Consider the following 18,365-nt stretch of genomic DNA (forward strand, 5'->3'; position numbering starts at 1 on the left):
ATACGTAATCTATTTTAAGTTTATTTTTGTGTGTAGTGTTAGAGAAAGTTCTAATTTCATTCTTTTACATGTGGCTGTCCAGTTTTCCCAGCACCATTTATTCAAGAGAGTGCCTTTTTTTTTTTTTTTTAAACTGTATATTCTTGTCTCATTTGTTGTACATTAATTGACCATACGTGCATGGGTTTATTTCTAGAATTTCTATCTCGATCCATTGGTCTGTATGTCTGTTTTTGTTTCAGTACCATACTGTTTTGATTGCTGTAGCTTTGTAGTAGTCTGAAGTCAGGGTAACTGATTCCTCCAGCTCCATTTTTATTTTTCAAGATTGTTTTGCCTAGTCACAGTCTTCTGTGTTTCCATGCAAATTTAAAGTGTTTTTGTTCTAGTTCTGCAAAAATTGCCATTGGTGATTTAATAGGGATTGTATTGAATCTGTAGATTGCTTGGGTAGGATAGTCATTGTGAGAAATCTGATTTTTCCATTTCAAGAGCATGATATATCTTTCCATCTGTTTGTGCCATCTTTGATTTCTTTTGTCAGCATCTTATAGTTTTGGAGTACAGGTCTTCTGCCTCCTTAAGTGGTTTAAGTATTTTATATTTGATGCTGTGGTGAATGGGATTGTCCTTAATTTCTCTTTCTAATCTTTTGTTGTTAGTGTATAGAAATGTAGCAGATTTGCATGTTAATTTTGTATCCCACAAATTTTGTTTTTCACTGAAGACTTCTCATAATTTTCCAGTAGCATCTTTAGGATTTTCTATGTGTATTAGGTTGGTGCAAACATAATTGCAGTTTTGGACTGTGAATTTGAAATCATTACAGCAAGCCTCAAACACATCTTTATTAATCAAAATAGGAATCATTACAGTCAATTCTTTTTTGCCAGTGAGCAATAAGTTTTATTCTTGTAGCTTAAAAATCCATGCTTTGGCAAGAGGCTTTGTTGCCTGGATGAACATAGGATGTGTTTCAGACCTGAGGCGTTTGATTCGAAGAGCTTGATTTTCATTGAGCATTTCTCTGGTGATTTTTCCAGTTATCCCTGATAATTCTGTGTGTTGTTTTTTTTTTTTTGGGAAGGGGGTTGAGGGGAAATGAGATGTGTCCAGTTTTTAAACCTAACATCTACTTTTGGGGACTTGGCTGCATCTCTGGGATTTGAATGAGGGTTGTGTCCCGTTTTACTCTCTTTTGAGTTTACATTTAACATGTTTCTCTTCTCTGCTCCCTTTGCCCACTGGGGACTCCTCTTTGGCTCCTTAAAATTTGCTGCTTAGAGTGAAAGTTCAGCGGTAGTTGATCATGCTGCAAGTTCTTTCTGGACCTCTGGCAAAGGGAGTGATCAATGAAGGCCACTGCTCTCTTGGGATCTGTAAGACTGGGTGTTTTTGGTACGTGCTGTCTACAGCCCTCTGCTTTTATCAGAATACTTTGCCAGTGCACTAATCTCTTTGGAGATAAGAATGCTAGCATGTTACCAAATGTTAACATTATTTTGCAGAAAATATAGTACCACGTCTGAATTAATTATTAATATTTAAAACATTTTATTCCTTAACTCCCTCATTTACTTTGCTCACAGCTGCCTCAGTTCCTTTATTTGGCAGAATTCTACAAATTTGTGTCACCCACTGCTGAGATTGTTTAGTCCCTGTATTTATATTGATTTTTGTTTCTGGTGGTAGCTTTTCTTGAAATGTGTGTAACAAGCAGGTGTTTTATGATAAAACTGTTATATGTAGTGCATGTCTGTGTGGAATTCAGAGGAAAACTCAGATTCAGTGAATGACAATGCCAAAAAATGCAAGTAACTAGCCATTTTTCAAATAACAGTGGTGCTATTTCTCTTTCGTGGCCTTTTAGACTTTTGTTGTCCTAAAATTCCGTTTTATTGGGAAACCATTTTCCACCTGGTCTTTCTTGACAAGGAGGTTTTCTACCTTAAATGGTTGCTAAATAAAATTCTGTGTTTCAAGAAAGAAAAAAAAAAATCAGTGCTTCAGGATTTGATGAACTCTTGGAAAGCATTTTCTTCCTCCTGCTGGTTGTGGAAGTTTTTTCCCTGCAAAAAGTTGTCGAGATGCTTGAAGAAGTGATATTTGGTTGGCAAGAGGTCAGGTGAATTTGGCAGATGAGGCAAAACTTTGTAGCCTAATTCATTCAACTTTTGAATTGTTAATTGTGCAACATGAGGTCAGGCGTTGTTGTAGAGAAGCACCGGACCCTTTCTGTTAACTAATGCCAGCAGCAGGCATTGCAGTTTTCCGTGCATCTCATCAGTTTGTTGAGCATACTTCTCAGATGTATCGATTTTGTCGGGCTTCAGAAAGCTGTAGTGGATCAGATGGGCAGCAGACTACCAAACATGGACCGTGATCTTTTTTTTGGTACAAGTTTCACTTTGGGAAGTGCTTTGGAGCTTCCTGGTCCAGCCACTGAGCTGTTTGTTGCTGGTTGTTGTAGAAAATCTATTTTTCGTCACATGTCACAATCTGATCGAGAAGGTTCATTATTGTGTAGAATAAGAGAAGACGATGCTTCAAAGCATGATTTTTTTTTTAAATGTTCAGTCAGCTTATGAGGCACCTGTTTATTGAGCTTTTGCATCTTTTCAATTTGCTTCAAATGTCAAATGATCGTAGAGTAGTCGACATTGAGTTCTTCGGCAGCTTCTCGTGTAGTTGTAAGAGAATCAGCTTCAATGATTGCTCTCAGTTGGTCATTGTCAGCTTCTGATGTCTGGCCACTGCGTTCCTCATCTTCAAGACTCTCATCTCCTTGGCTAGACTTCTTGAGCCACCATCACACTGTGTGTTCATTAGCAGTTCCTGGGCCAAATATGTTGTGGATGTTGAGAGTAGTCTCTGGTGCTTTGCAACCCATTTTAAACTTGAAAAAGAAAATTGCTTGAATTTGCTTTTTGTCTAACATCATTTCCATAGTCTATTTAAATAATATAATCAGCAACTAGTAATAAGTCATTAGCAAAAAAACATAGAAATGTGCATTAAAATGATATATAACAAATATGTTTATTTAAGACTATATTCCAATATCAAATAGCAAATTTCAACAATGCAAAAACCGCAGTTACTTTTGCACCACCATAATAGTATCTTGTCATCTGCAGACAGTGACAGTTTTATTTCTTCCTTTCCAGTTTGGACTTCTTTTGTTCTTCTTTTGTTTCTTTTCCTTCCCTAATTGCTGTGGCTAAGACTTCCAAAACTGTGTTGAATAAAAGTGGTGAGAGTTGGTCTTAGAGGAAATGTTTTCAGCTTTTCACCATTCCTGGTCTTGGAGAATGTTTTCAGCGGAGAATGTTTTCAGCTTTTCACCGTTGAGTATGATGTTACCTGTGGCTTTGTCATATGTGTCATATATGGCCTTTATTATGCTGAGGTATGTTCCCTTTGTGCCCACTTTTTTGAAGAGTTTTGATTATAAATGGATGAAGTGTATCACTTTTTCCATAATAGAAAAGGTATTTGTTACAGAAAGAACTTTCTCCAGAATAGTTAATGGACTAGAAAACACTTACCAGATTTATTTGCACTTTATGTGTGTGAAATACAGCTTAATCCTTGACAATCCTATCCAATAAGAGATAACACTCAAAAGAAGTTAAATATTATTCTTAAGATCTGTCTCAACCTAGAGCCCATATTTTTTGTTACATCAAAAAGTTTTGAAAAGGTGAAAATTTTTAATGCTTAAGTTGAATTGTTTTTTGTGCCTAAATTTTCTGTACTCTATTGCTAGTATAGAGGAAAGAGAGAGTATATTAAAAGCTCAATATTTATGCTAATCTTTAAAAAAAAAAAATCCTCTTTAATATAGTTATCACTGGTAGCTCAGTGGTAAAGACTCGGCCTGGTAGTGCAGGAGACAAAGGTTCCATCCCTGGGCCAGGAAGATCCCCTGGAGGAGGGCATGACAAAGCACTCCAGTATTCTTACCTGGGAAATCCCATGGACAGAGAAGCCTGGTGAGTTACAGTCCATGGGGTTGCAAAGAGTTGGACACGACTAAGCTCATGCATACGCTCAGTTATTTTAGCTTTCTTTTTATATTGTCTATAACATAGACTTTATATCACCTGAAATAATAGTTGTCAGACTTCAGTTTTGCCTATATATGCCTTTGCATATTTGACAAGTTCTGCTTACAGTAGAAGGAAAAATGACCTATTTAATGGATGTCTTATAAATGTTAGACATGTACCATATCCTTTTTATTGGAATTATTCTTTATTTTTTTTGTTTCCATCAGTTTCTAATCAGCATTTGGTCATTTTAAGAAAACACTATATGGAGAATCTGACTAAACTGAGGGTGATAGTTAACATTACAAGAAAGCATATTTCTTAAAACTAGTAGAATATGAATTCACAAAATTTGAAAGATGCATATTTATAATTTCTTAGTGAAAAACATTGCATCAAGAAAGTGTACTTGCACGATACTCTTTAAAAAAAAAAGTTAAAAATGTTAAACCTGTATTGCGTACCTGCTATATTTTTTACACTAGTTTTAATGTATATAAAACTTGTATTTATCTAGATTGGTTAATTAATATAGCATTGTGCATTAATTTTCTTTTGCGCTCATAGCAACTTACTGCATACTTAGTGGTTTAAAACAGCACACATTATCTTCCCATTCTGTGAGTCAGGAGTCTGAAATGGATTTTACTGGGTCAAAATCCAGGTGTTTACAAGGTTTTTGTTCCTTTTTGGTTGTTCTAGAAGAGGATCTATTTCCTTGCTTTTTGTACCTTCCTGAGATCGCCTGCATTCCTTAAATTATGGCTGTCCTCTTACAGTCTCAAAACCAGCAATGCTGGCCTTCTCATTTTAATTGGTTTCAGCCAACTGGGATAATTCAGGATAATCTCCTTATTTTAAGGTTTATCACCTTAATCACATCTCTAAACTTTCTTGCCATGTAATGTAACATTTTCACAGATTTTGTGATTAGGGCAGGTGAATTTTTAGGAAGTCATTATTCTACCAACCATATCGTTTTCAAAGACTAAAAATATGGAGATAATTCTAATTCTGAAAATAATTTTCCTTTGATTCACAAGGCACTTGACATAATTGTAATGCCTAAACTGATGACTTGGATTGAGCCAATTAACTTTTCTTCTTTTGTTGTCCCACAGACTTCTCAAACTCAACATATTGAGAACTGAATTCCTCCCAACTTCTTCCTCTGCCAATTTTCAGTATCTTCATAAACAGTCATAATAAGAAAGAAATCTGATTCATCTTTAACTCCTGTTTTCTTTACCTGGCATACTGTATAAAGTCAGTAAGTCTTTTGACTTCTTCCTTAGTAGCTTTCGAATCTATTATTTCCCTCCATTGCTACTGCTACACCCCTTGGCCAAGTTACATTAATCTCCTAGATTATTTTAGCATTTTATGCACATACCCTTGCTTTTCTTTCCTCTCCAGATTTGTCTCCTGGGCTGGTTTATAATGAGTTTTTTCCAGTTCCATGAACAGACCACTTTCTGAGCTGTGGGCCTTTTTGTATGCTCTTCCTTTTACTTAGAAAAATAAATATACTCTGGGTTCCCTACCAAGCTGTATACTAAGTTTAAATATTACTTTCCTTGATTATTATCACTCACCCTGTATGTTCCTACATCTGCTCCAAAGCACTCTTCATTTTCAAACATAATAAGAAAATGCTGAATTTGTCTTGTACTCTAGAGTCTGGATTGAAAACTCCAGAAGAATAGGATCTATATCTTTCCTGTTTCTAAAACCACTTTGCTGTAGCATTTCTGTGGCTCACTGGATTATATTATCAGCAGTGACAGAAATATTTCTCTATTTTGGATGAATACTCTTGCTGTGTTTATCTGAACATGCCCCATCTTCAGAATCCTATTCCTGTACATGTAAATATACAAAATTTTCTACAGTAGTCACATTTTTTCCCTAGCTATTGCCCTGCTTGTGACTTGTGTCCCCACAGTTCTAAGTCACCTGTTTTCATATTACCAGATGTTTCATATATCAGCTTAATGTTCTGTATACATTCCTTTTTATTGCATTCATTCTCTAATCTTTATTGATCTGGAGGTGGATTCCAAAATGGTGTTCTTAATTGGTTTCTTTTTTACTTTGTGTGATTTTTTTTTTTTTTGGTATCATTGTCTGAATAAATCTTTGATGGTAGCATTTTCCTCTTTATATTCTTTTGCTTTAAATCATTGTTCACATTGGTGTTTGTTTTTTTTTTTTTTTTGAATCAGTTCAGTGAAATTGGATGGTAATCTCTGTCATCATGAGCACCTCTCATTTATTGAAACAGTTCCTGAGGGGATTTTTGAGAAGCATAAGGGAAAAACAAGAAGGAAAGACATAAATAAAAGGAGTTAGAGAAGAGAGACGTGGATGGAAATCTTGGGTGCTGGAAAATGATGCTCATCAGTGTAAATTCTTGCTGTTGTGCAAATAATTTTTCAAACTTATAGTGGCAGCTATGTTGAAAGTTCTCATTCTTGCTTTGGTGTTTTGTAAATTGACTCTTTATTATTTTCTATACCTACTCCCTAAAAGATGTTATTTATTTACAAGTTTTTGCTTTGTGGTAGCTTGTAGTGTTTCCTGTTCTCATCATTTTCAAAGTATTGGTTTATACCCTTATTAAGCACAATATTGGTATAGTAGATTCTATTTTTTTTTTAATAAAAATTTTTGTGCCTGATCCAGTATAATTACTGAACAGTGTAAATACAGAAGTGGCAAGGACCAAACATAAGGAGAAGAGATTAAGAAGAGGTGGCAAGAATACACAGAAGAACTATACAAAAAAGGTCTCAATGACCCGGAAAACCATGATGGTGTGGTCACTCACCTAGGGCCAGATATCTTGGAATGTGGAGTCAAGTGAAGTCAAGTGGGCCTTAGGAAGCATTATTATGAACAAAGCTAGTGGAGGTGATGGAATTCCAGCTGAGCTATTTTAGTTGCTAAAAGATGATGATAAAGTGCTGCACTCAGTATGCCATCAAATTTGAAAAATCAGCAATGGCCACAGGACTGGAAGAGATCAGATTTCATTCCAATCTCAAAGAAAGGCAATACGAAAGAATGTTCACACTGCCATAGAATTGTGCTCATTTCACATACTAGCCCACGGGGTTGCGAAGAGTCGGACATGACTAAGCAACTTCACTTTCACTTTTCACTTTCATGCATTGGAGAAGGAAATGGCAACCCACTCCGGTGTTCTTGCCTGGAGAATCCCAGGGACGGGGGAACCTGGTGGGCTGCCATCTATGGGGTCGCACAGAGTTGGACACACCTGAAACGACTCAGCAGCAGCAGCAGCAGCACATACTAGCAAGGTAATGCTCAAAATCCTTCAAGCTAGGCTTCAACAGTATGTGATCCGAGACCTTCTGTTGCACAAGCTGGATTTAGTAAAGGCAGAAGAACCAGAGATAAATTGCCAACATCCAGGTCCATATAATGAAAGCTGTGGTTTTTCCAGTAGTCATGTATAAGTGTGAGAGATGAACAATAAAAAAGGCTGAGCACTGAAGAATTGATGCCTTCAAACTGTGCTGCTGGAGAAGACTTTCGAGAGTCCCTTGGACTGCCAGGAGATCAAATTAGTCAATCCTAAGGAAATAACCCTGAATATTCATTGGAAGGACTCATGCTGAAGCTGATGCTCCAGTACTTTGGCTACCTGATGAGAAGAGCTAACTCATTGAAAAAGACTGATGCTGGGAAAGATTGAAGGCAGGAGGAGGAGGGGATGACAGAGGATGAGATGGTTGGATGGCATCACTGACTCAATGGACATAAATTTGAGCAAGTTCCAGGAGATGGTGAAAGACTAGGAAGCCTGGCGTGCTGCAATCCATGGGGTCGCAAAGAGTCAGACACAACTGATCAACTGTACAACAAATTGGAACGTAGAAAAAGCAAGGGAGTTCCAGAAAAACATCTACTTCTGCTTCATTGACTACACTAAAGCCTTTGTATGGATCACAGAAAAATGGAAAATTCTTAAAGAGATGGGAATACCAGACCATCTTACCTGCTACCTGAGAAACCTGTATGCAGGTCAAGAAACAACAGTTAGAACCACATCTAGAGCCTTGGACTGGTTCCAAGTTGGGAAAGGAGTGGGTCAAGATTGTATACCGTCAGTGTACTTTTTTAACTTATGTGCAGAGTACATCATGCAAAATGCCAAGCTAGATGAATCCCAAGCTAGAATCAATATTGCTGGGAGAAATACCAACAACCTCAGATATGCAGATGATACTGCTCTAATGGCAGAAAGTGAAGAGGAACTAAAGAAACTCTTGATGAGGGTGAAAGAGGAGAGTGAAAAACCTGGCTTAAAACTCAACATTCAAAAAACTAAGATCATGGCATCCAGTGCCATCACTTTCATGGCAAATAGATGGGGCAAAAGTGGAAATAGTGGCAGATTTTATTTTCTTGGACTCCCAAATCACTGTGGAGCCACAGAATTAAAAGACACTTGCTCCTTGGAAGAAAAGCTATGACAAATTTTAATCATATTTTAAGTGTATTATAAAGCAGAGACATGACTTTGCTGACAATGGTCCATCTAGTCAAATCTATGGTTTTTCCAGTAGTCAGGTATGGATGTGAGTTGGATCATAAAGAAGCTAAGCACCAAAGAATTGATGCTTTTCAACTCTGGTGCTGGAAAAAATTCTTGGAGAGTCCCTTGGACAGCAAGGAGATCAAACCAGTCAGTCTTAAAGGAAATCAGCCCTGAATATTCATTGGAGGGACTGATTCTGAAGCTGAAGCTCTAAAACTTTGGCTACCTGATGCCAGTAGCCAGCTCATTGTAAAAGACCCTGATGCTGGCAAAGATTAAGGGTGGGAGGAGAGGCAGAGGATGAGATAGTTGAATGGCATCACTAACTCAATGGACATGAGTTTGAGCAAACTCGAGGAGATAGCGAAGGACAGGGAAGCCTGGCATGCTGCAGCCCATGAGGTCCCAAAGAGGTGGACATGACTTAGCAACTGAACAACAACAATATAATTAAGGCAAATAGTCTTCTTTTACTCCTTTATAAGCACAAATCAGTTCTCTTTATCAGTATCAATCAGTTCTCTTCATTCTGAATTTAAAGTATTGCCAAATCCTTAACTTTCTGAAAATAGAATCAGAGAGTGATGTTGCTATAAGGTTTCATGACAGAATTTCACTCATTTTATCCTCTATCCCTCTACTTCCTAATCACATTTAACTGTGAGAATGACTAAAGCAATTAGAATAGCATTTTTCATATTTGCGTGTGCATTTGAATTCACCGAGGGTCTTGTTAAAATATTGATTAATAAACTGATTTAGTGGGTCTGGGGGTGGGACTCAAGATTCTGTTATTCTAGGCAGTCTATCCTGGGTGATGCTAGTGTAGTTGAGGTGAGCCACATTTTAAGTATCAAAATTTAGGTAGTATCTAAAACTGCTCATGCTTGGTAGCAGTTTTATCAATATCATTGCCTAGTGAAATAAAGGCTTTAAGCTGAACTTGTTATTTTGGAGTCTATTTGAGAGCTTGTATACCAAACAGTGTTATATGCCATAGGTAATAAAGATGACTTAAAGTGCTGGTAGGAAGGCTTGTACCCTACTCAGTTCTTTGGCCTTGCATAGTGTGGAGGCTGCTGCTGCTGGTGGGCTCAGCCAGGTCCTGGGGTGGCTGGTTGTGGTGCCTGGGGTCTGGGAGCTAGTGTTGGCCTGCTGGTGGGCAAGGCTGTGGCCTGGGGCTGATGTTGCCTGCTTGTGGGCAGGACCTGTTCCTTATACCAGTGGCTGTGAGGTCCAGGGTGTTTTGGAGGTGGTGTAAATTCACGCATGGGCAGAGCTGGATCCTGGGATTTCTGGCTACAAGGCCCTGGGATTCCTGGAGCTGGTGTCAGACTGATGGTGGGTAGGATGAGTCCTGATGGTTGGTAGTGGGGTTCCAGAGGTCCAGAGGCTAATGCTGGCCCACTGATAAGTAGGGCTGGGTCCCAACTAGGTTGGCTTCTTGGCCTGGGTTGTCCCAGGACTGATGCTGACCTACTGGTGGGTGGAGGGGGTTCTGGTATTAGTAAGCTAGATGTTGTTGTTTTATTAATGTCATATCTGACTGTTTTTTGAGCCTATGGACTACAGCCCTTCAGGCTCCTCTGCCCATGGGATTTCCCAGGCAAGAATACTGGAGTTGCCAATACTGGTTACCGTTTCCTTCTGCAGGGGATCTTTCTGTCCCAGGGATTAAACCCACGACTCCTGCATTGGCAAGCGGGTTCTTTACCACTGACCACTGGGAAGCTCTAGTAAGCTAGATGGAAGATTCCAAAAATCCAAAATTGTGGTTGCTGACAGCAGTGTCCTTGTGGTAGAACAATGACTGCAACCAGCATCTGGGTCCCCAGTGAGCTCCACTTACTACCTGCCTTTCTGGGAGGCGCTCTCAGATCAGCAAATGGTTTTGACCCAGGCTTCTTCCAAACTACTGCGTCTGCCTTGGGCCTTGGAGTGTTTGAGATTTTGCCATTTTAATTACATTGCCTTTGCCTATTAAGAGTGGCATCTGTATTTGCTATAGCCCTCAGATTCTCCTGAAAGTAAGCCTCACTAGCCTTCAAAGTCAAACTTTAGGGGGGCTTGTCCACTGGTGCAGGAACCCTAAGCAGGGGAGCCCAGCGTGGAACTCAGACCTGTGTGGCTCCCTGAGAACCATGCAATTGTTATTATTCTTCTGTGTGTAGGTTTCCCACCCTGGGTCTTGATTGTCTCTTGTCTCTGCCTTTCCTACCTGTCTTGTGGCTCTTTATGTCTTTAGTTGTAGACAGTCTTTTCTGCTAGCCTTCAAATTGTTCTCATCAGTATTTGCTCTGTAAATAGTAGTTGTAATTTTAGTATGCCTGTGGGAGGAGGTCAGCTCAGGATCTTCCTATTCTGCCATCTGGCCACTCCCCCTGATCTTTTATACTTTTATGCAGTTTATTTACTATATGAGTTTCCTACTTGATAATGATTTTAATTTCTTTGGATCTCATAGAAGTATTTGTGTCAGAAACTTAAAAATGCAGGTTTCTTGATTGACTTGGTGGTCAAGAAAATTTTTCATTATATAACATCTAATGTTTTCATTCTCTTTCTGAAAAAAAATTTTTCCATTGTTAAACTCATGTTGGTGGTTGTACACATTTTATTATAGATGCAATGTTTGAATTAAAATAGCCTGTATTTCTCATTTCCCCTTCTTCCTGGTTGTCAGTCTCAAAAACAAAACTAGAATTCATCTGTCCCTTTTGTTAGATATTTTCTTCTCTACCTGCTTTTGTAGTAAAATGAAACTACTGTTGACACCTTTAACTTTTTGTTGCTTTCCATATTCATTCTTGTTTTAAATTCTTTTTCCTCTTTTAAATTCTATTCAAAGATATGTTCTTTTTCCCTTCAGGAAGGAAATATATCTTTATTGAAACCTTCCTTTAAGTATTCTCTTCCATAAATTAGATTGACTAAAGTCATGAATTATTTTAAAACAGAAAAGCAGTGGTTAACCTTTTCTTACGTGGGACTTTCTTAAGTAGTGGAAGGAGTCATATATTTCATTTTTCCTTTACATACTATACTTTTCTTTTTGACTCAGGAGTTGCTTATCAAGCAATGTGCAAAGTTTGCATTTAGCTGAGAGGAAGTTGTAGATTTTGAGAATGTGTGACTTTTAAAAAATAGAAGAAAAAAGAAGTCCATGGGATAAATTTAAGAAGTTTCTATAATTGAGAGGTCTTTTTTGTTTGTTTTTTTAATTGGCTGTTGTTTTCTGAATATTCTTTGGTTCAGTAGATTTTTATTTTTATTCTTTATTTTAGGAAGCAAGAAAGGTAGCACCAATGTTCCTCATAAAAAGAATCAGAAAAAAGATAAGGAATGCAAAAAGAAGCATTTTTCAAGTGGATCCAAGAAGAACAAAATTGAACCTGAAGAATTACCTTCAACTGTCACAAGAAGTCGAAGAATTTCTAGACGCCCATCTAATTGGTGGGTAGTAAAATCAGAGCAGAGTAAGTATTTTTATTTAAATGATACTCATTCTACAGAGGCTCTGTGTTTGATTTATATTCCTGTTCGCTTGAGAAAAATCTCATGAGGAAAAAATTAAATTGGATCATCAGTAGAAATATTAAATCAATTAATTATAAAGATATTCATGAAGCTTTATCATATACAGTATTCTAGGTATAGGGATACAACTGTGGAAAAATAAAACCAAAAATGAAAAATTGCTGCTGTTATATGACTTCTACAGAAGGAAGACCAGCAGTATAGATATATTGGATAAGGTGAGGAACTATTTTAAATACTGCTCATGGCATGAATTAGATGAGAGCTAAGAATTGACAGTGTGATTTTGACAAGATGGAGGTTGTCATCACCTTGATAAAATTGATTATTGTAGAATGATGAGACCAAACGTCTCTGATTGAGGTAGGTTCAAGGGAGTTTGGAAGTGAGACCAAAGAGACAGTAAAAGGGATATGGCAGATGTGGGGTCAAGAGAAGGTCCTCTCTCTTTTTTAATATGCAAGATAGTAGATCAGCTTATCTGCTCTTTAAAAGGACCTGTGTAGAGTGGTACAGGGTCACAGTCCTTGTGTAGGCAAGGAATGGGTGTGGGCTACCCCGGAATAAAAGGGTTAGCTCTAGACTGAAGCAAGGACATTATCATGTGAAAGGTAAAGGCAGAGTACATGGCAACACTTAGAAGTAGGTTGGTGGGGTTGATGGTGGGAGGATAAATGTTGAAGGTAAACTTTGAGTAGATTACTTTGTTTAGTTTCTTACTTTTTAAAATATGACTACCATTACTTCTACCTCATTAAGTTATAAGTATTAAATGGCATCTATTTAGTATTAAAATGCTAAATACTACTGTTACTGCTTTGGAGAACTCATCTTTTTGCCTCAGGTTGCTGGAAACTGTACTATGGTAAATGAAGGTGTAATTATATGGATTAATACAAATCTTACAAAGCTGGGATAAGCATGCTTGAGCTCCATAATACCAAAAAAGACTCGAAACATGTATTAGTCCTGAGACATGTTGGGATCAAGTAGGTGGTCACAAAAGTGGAGGAATGCTTACAGATCACCTGGTCCAAACTCCTTCATCTGATGGAAGAACAAACTAAGTCTGAAGCATAGAAAAGCTGCATACGTTCCCCTTAAGGTCAGAGACCTTTGTGCTAGGATTTGAAACAACAGAACCCATATTTCTTTACTCTTGATCAGCCTGTAGTTCACACAAGAAACATTTATTGTGTGCCCATGGTGAGGCAGAACTGGTGTTAGGCTGGGCCAGGCAAATGAGCAACCTAGAATGGGAAATTTAAGAAGACACTTGATCTTAGGGCTGTGTGACTGACTTGGAGTAAAGGGAAATCAAAGTTGCTCAGTTGTGTCAGACTCTTTGTGACCCCATGGACTATATAGTCCATGAAATTCTCCAGGCCAGAATACTGGAGTGGGTAGCCTTTCCCTTCTCCAGGGGATCTTCCCAACCCAGGGAATGAACCCAGGTGTCCCGTATTGCAGGCAGATTCTTTACCAACTGAGCTATCAGGGAAGCTCAACTTGGAGTAAACACCTTCTTAAATTTTACACCCTAGCTAGAATTTTTATTTTTTTCTTTATGAGAATTTTTAAGATGTACCCTCTGATAATTATTTTGCAATATATACTATGTAAGATTATTGTGTTTTGCACCTTAAACTTGCATAGTCAGTTATGATATATGTCAGTTATATATTGATATATAACTGATGTCTGTCAGTTGTATATCAATAAAACTGGGAAAAATTATTTACCACGCTAAGCTACTCTTGCTTTACCACAATCCTGCCCCTGCTGTTAGACATTAGGAATATAAAGATAGGTCTTGGTCTAAATGATTGTCATTCTGCTGGAAGAGAGTGGTAAGTAAACAGTGAGCTGTATGTTGTTGTTCAGTCACTCATTGGTGTCTGACTCTTTGTGACCCCATGGACTGCAGCATACCAGCCTTCCCTGTCCTTCCCTGTCTCCTAGAGTTTGCTCAGACTTCTGTCTGTTGAGTTGATGATGCCATCCAACCATTTCGTCCTCTGCCCCCTTCTCCTCCTGCCCTCTTTCGCAGCATCAGGGTCTTTTCCAGTGAGTTGGCTCTTTGCATGTATCAAGATGTATGATAAACATTATCAAAGGACTGAGAGGAGCTGCTTAATTTAGCCTTGGGGTGTAGGGAAGGCTTCCTGAAGATGGGATGATTAGGAGCAAGCTAAGTGATTGGCTGTGGTGAGGAGAGAGAATGGAATGTTAGAAGCAGAAGTATCATGTGTAGAGATCTGGTGCTGAGAGTTTAACCTTTTAAAATTGTTTTGTCAAAATTACCTGGGGGAGTTGTTAAAACACAAATTACAGGATCTTACTCTGAAAATTTTGATTTAGTAGGTCTGAGCTAAGGCCTGAGAATTTGCATTTCAAACAGATTCCCAGGTGATGCTGGACTACTGTTTAAGATCAGTGCTTTAGAAAAATGAAAATAGTTCAGTACTGCTGCCTTTTTTGATTTGTCTGTTTGGAGAAGTGTTGAGTTACGCTTAATGAAAAAGCACTTAGATGTAGTAATAAATTAGAATTAAACATATTTGGGGATTCCCTGATGGCTCAGACGGTAAAGCATCAGACCACAATGCGGGAGACCCGGGTTCGATCCCCAGATCGGGATGATCCCCTGGAGAAGGAAATGGCAACCCACTCCAGTACTCTTGCCTAGAAAATTCCATGGATGGAAGGAGCGTGGTGGGCTACAGTCCATAGGGTCACAAAGAGTCCGACATGACTGAGCGACTTTTCACTCACTTTCACTCAAACATATTTGAACTTAATCCTTAAACTATGGGTAATCACTAAAAAATTTTAACTAGATTGTAGTGATTCAACTTGTGTTTTCTAAGGATGATTCTTAAAACAGTGTAAAGGATGGATTGAAGAATGGCAAGGGTAGAGAAAGGATATCAGTTTAGAGGCTGTTTTAAGGATCCAGATAAGAAATGATAAAGGTCCCAGCTAATGACAAGCAGCAGAGCTTAAAAGAAGAGGATTTGAGAAACATTCTTCCCTTGTGGCCCAGTGGTAAAGAATCTCCCTTCAGTGCTGGAGACCCAGGTTCGATCCCTGGGTTGGGAAGATTCCCTGGAGAAGGAAATGGCAAGCCACTCCAGTATTCTTGCCTGGAAAATCCCATGGATGAAAGAACCTGGTGGGCTATAGTCCATGGGGTCACAAGAATTGGATATGGCTGAGTGACTTCAATTCAAAAGAAAGTTCAGTGACAGGATTTAGGATTGCTAGTGGTTGGGGGCAGGTGTCTCAGATGATTCATATACCTGAGATAGTGACACTTTTCATTAAGATAGGAAATAAAACTAGAGTGGCAGACTTGGGGGAGAGTGGTAGGTCAATATTATAGGTATCAGCATGTAGATAATAATTATATCAGAATATAGATAGTAATTAAAGTCTGTATAGATAGATCCTTCAAAAAAAGTACACAGAGAGTGAGAAGATGAAACTGGGACCTTGGGGAAATACCAGGATGTTAAGAAGAATAGTGGGCAGAGCCAGAGAGGATGGTTTTGAAAATTTGTGATCATTTTAAAAGATTTGGTCCATGTATCTGTAAATTGCAAGCAGATCAGGCCTGTCAGTTCTAAAGGAAATTAACCTCGAATATTCATTGATGCTAATGTTGAAGCTCCAGTACTTTGGCCACCTGGTGCAAAGAGCCAACTCATTGGAAAAGACCCTGATCTTGGGAAGAGTCAGGCATGACTTAGAGACTAACAACAACAACAACAACAATCTATAAAGGGAAGAGCTGAATAGTTTATGAATTTAATTTGAAAACAAATGTAGATTACTATGAGATTGGGGTGCATGTATATGTTTATATGAAAAATATAAATGATATTTTAGTGAGCCAAATAATCGAACGTATACTCACTTTACGTTATCATTTAATCCTGTAGGTTCTTTTTCTAGTAATTCTTCAGTAAGAAATGAACTGTCAGTGTATCCTAACAGTAGACAAAAACCACCTGCTGAAAAAACAAACCAATCATCTAAGAATATTGGAAAAAAAGCTGTTCCATTTAAAAAGCAGAAGAGAGCTAATGAAGGCAGCTCAGAAGCACAGAAGGTTTCATGTGCTAAAGATTCTGGTGGTTCCCAGAATGAGTCATTGGGAAGCAATGAAGCAGACCTGGCTAAGAAGAAAAATCCTAATCCTTCTGGGTAATGTCTCTTATATGTACAAAGTAATTATTTTTGTTCAACACTTAATAAATCTCTGTTATTTAATCATTTATAGAAAGCAATATTAGCATAAAGGAGTCTACAGTCTGACAGACCTGGTAGTAAATCCATGGTGTGCCATTAGCTGGGTGACCCTGGAGGCTAAATAGTACTCTGAATTTGTTTACTCATATTAAAATGGGGAATAATATATAGCACATGAGGTATGATGATAAATTTAATAAGGTAGGTGTTATTGTCAGCTAACAATCCCTTTTTTTAAATTGTGATAAAAACATAAAATTCATCATCTTGATCATTAAATTTTTTTAAAGATTTATTTATTTGGCTGCATTGGGTCTTAGTTGTGGCACAGGAGGTGTTTTGTCATATCTTCTTTGCATCAAAGTTGTGGTGTACAGACTTTCTAGGTGTGGCACGTGGGCTCAGTAGTTATGGTGCTTTGGCTTAGTTACCCTGCAAGATGTGGGATATTAGTGCTGCAACCAGGGATTGAACCCACGTCCCCTGCATTGCAAGTTGGATTCTTAACCCCTGGACCACCAGAGAAGTCCCCATCTTGTTTTTGAGTGCATCGTTTGAGTTGCTTTCTTTTTTATTTTCTTTAATTAATTAATTAATTGATTGATTTTTGGCTGTGATGGGTCTTAGTTCTGTGTGCGGGCTTTTTCTAGTTGCGGCAAACAGGGACAACTACTCTCTAGTTGCCGTGCACAGATGTCTCATTGTGGTGGCTTCTCTTGTTGCAGAACACCTCGTCTAGGGTGAGCAGGCTTCAGTAGTTGTGGCTTTTGGGTTCTACAACGCAGGCTCCGTAGTTCTGGTGCAAGGTCTTAGTTGTCCTGCATCATGTGGAATCTTGCCAGATCAGGGATTGAACCTATGTCCCCTGCTTTGGCAGATTGATTCTTAATCACTGGACCACTAGGGAAGTCCAAGTTGTTTTCTTTTAAGTGAGATTAATATAATTTTTGTAATTGGGAATGCATTAATTCCTTTCCCAATAAGATGGTAATATTTAACATATTTTAGTGTTTATTATTATCAAGTGTTCACTAGATGCTTTCAATAAATTCTCATCAGTCCTGACAACCTAGTAAATACTGCTTTTACGCATTTTTGCTTTTTGATATAGCATTTGCTTATTCATTCATTTAAAAAATACTTAATGCATATTATGTATGAGAAATTGCAGGTGCTAGGGATGAAGTGAATACATGATTAGAATACTCTAAAATACATTACTATATGACATTATGGTGCATACTATCTATAAGTAGTTCACTGAGTTGTACGTTTACCCCCAATGATTTGCAGTGCTCCCTCTGTCTTATGTCAGGCTTCCATATTTAGAGTAACTTATTCTTTGTATTGGGAGAAGGCAATGGCAACCCACTCCAGTACTCTTGCCTGGCAAATCCCATGGACAGAGGAGCCTGGTGGAGTCGGACACGGCTGAGCGACTTCACTTTCACTTTTCACTTTCATGCATTGGAGAAGGAAATGACAACCCACTCTAGTATTCTTGCCTGGAGGATCCCAGGGATGGGGGAGCCTGGTAGGCTGCTGTCTATGGGGTCGCACAGTCGGACACAACTGAAGTGACTTAGCAGCAACATTCTTTATATCATTTGGTTTTTGTTAAGAATCTTGAGAGGTTGAGAGGATAGGTATTAGCTCTATTTTTACAAGTCAAGAAGGTACACTTATGATAAATAAGTGTACCTAGGTGTTTTATTAGCCCAGTTGTTTTTACTTGAATGTGTAAATAAATCACTGTTTTATTAAACAAAGCAGATAAGCCTTAGTTATGGGTTGAGAGAAATACTAAGATATAAAAATAAAGTTTTTATGTTGAGTTTCTGAATTTGATCTAGTATCCCTATCTTGGACATGGGGTTGGTCCTCCCGGCCACCGCCCCTGGCCTCGGGTGTGGGGTTGTGGGTTGCTCCTCTAGGCCCCTGCCCCTGGCCTCGGG

At 38.3% G+C, this 18,365-nt stretch overlaps 1 protein-coding gene across 2 annotated transcripts in view; it reads left to right on the top strand.

The window, feature by feature from the left end:
* Positions 1–18,365, top strand: part of CENPC (centromere protein C) — a 91,909-nt gene that overhangs the window by 36,880 nt on the left and 36,664 nt on the right. For both annotated transcript variants that reach the window (XM_044945834.1, XM_006079846.3), the window contains exons 9-10: positions 11,904–12,095; positions 16,101–16,365. In XM_044945834.1, coding sequence (XP_044801769.1) covers positions 11,904–12,095; positions 16,101–16,365 — 457 coding nt within the window. The remainder of the gene's footprint in view (positions 1–11,903; positions 12,096–16,100; positions 16,366–18,365) is intronic.

Source organism: Bubalus bubalis, chromosome 7, assembly GCF_019923935.1.
Source record: "Bubalus bubalis isolate 160015118507 breed Murrah chromosome 7, NDDB_SH_1, whole genome shotgun sequence".
NCBI classification, from domain to species: Eukaryota; Metazoa; Chordata; class Mammalia; order Artiodactyla; family Bovidae; genus Bubalus; species Bubalus bubalis.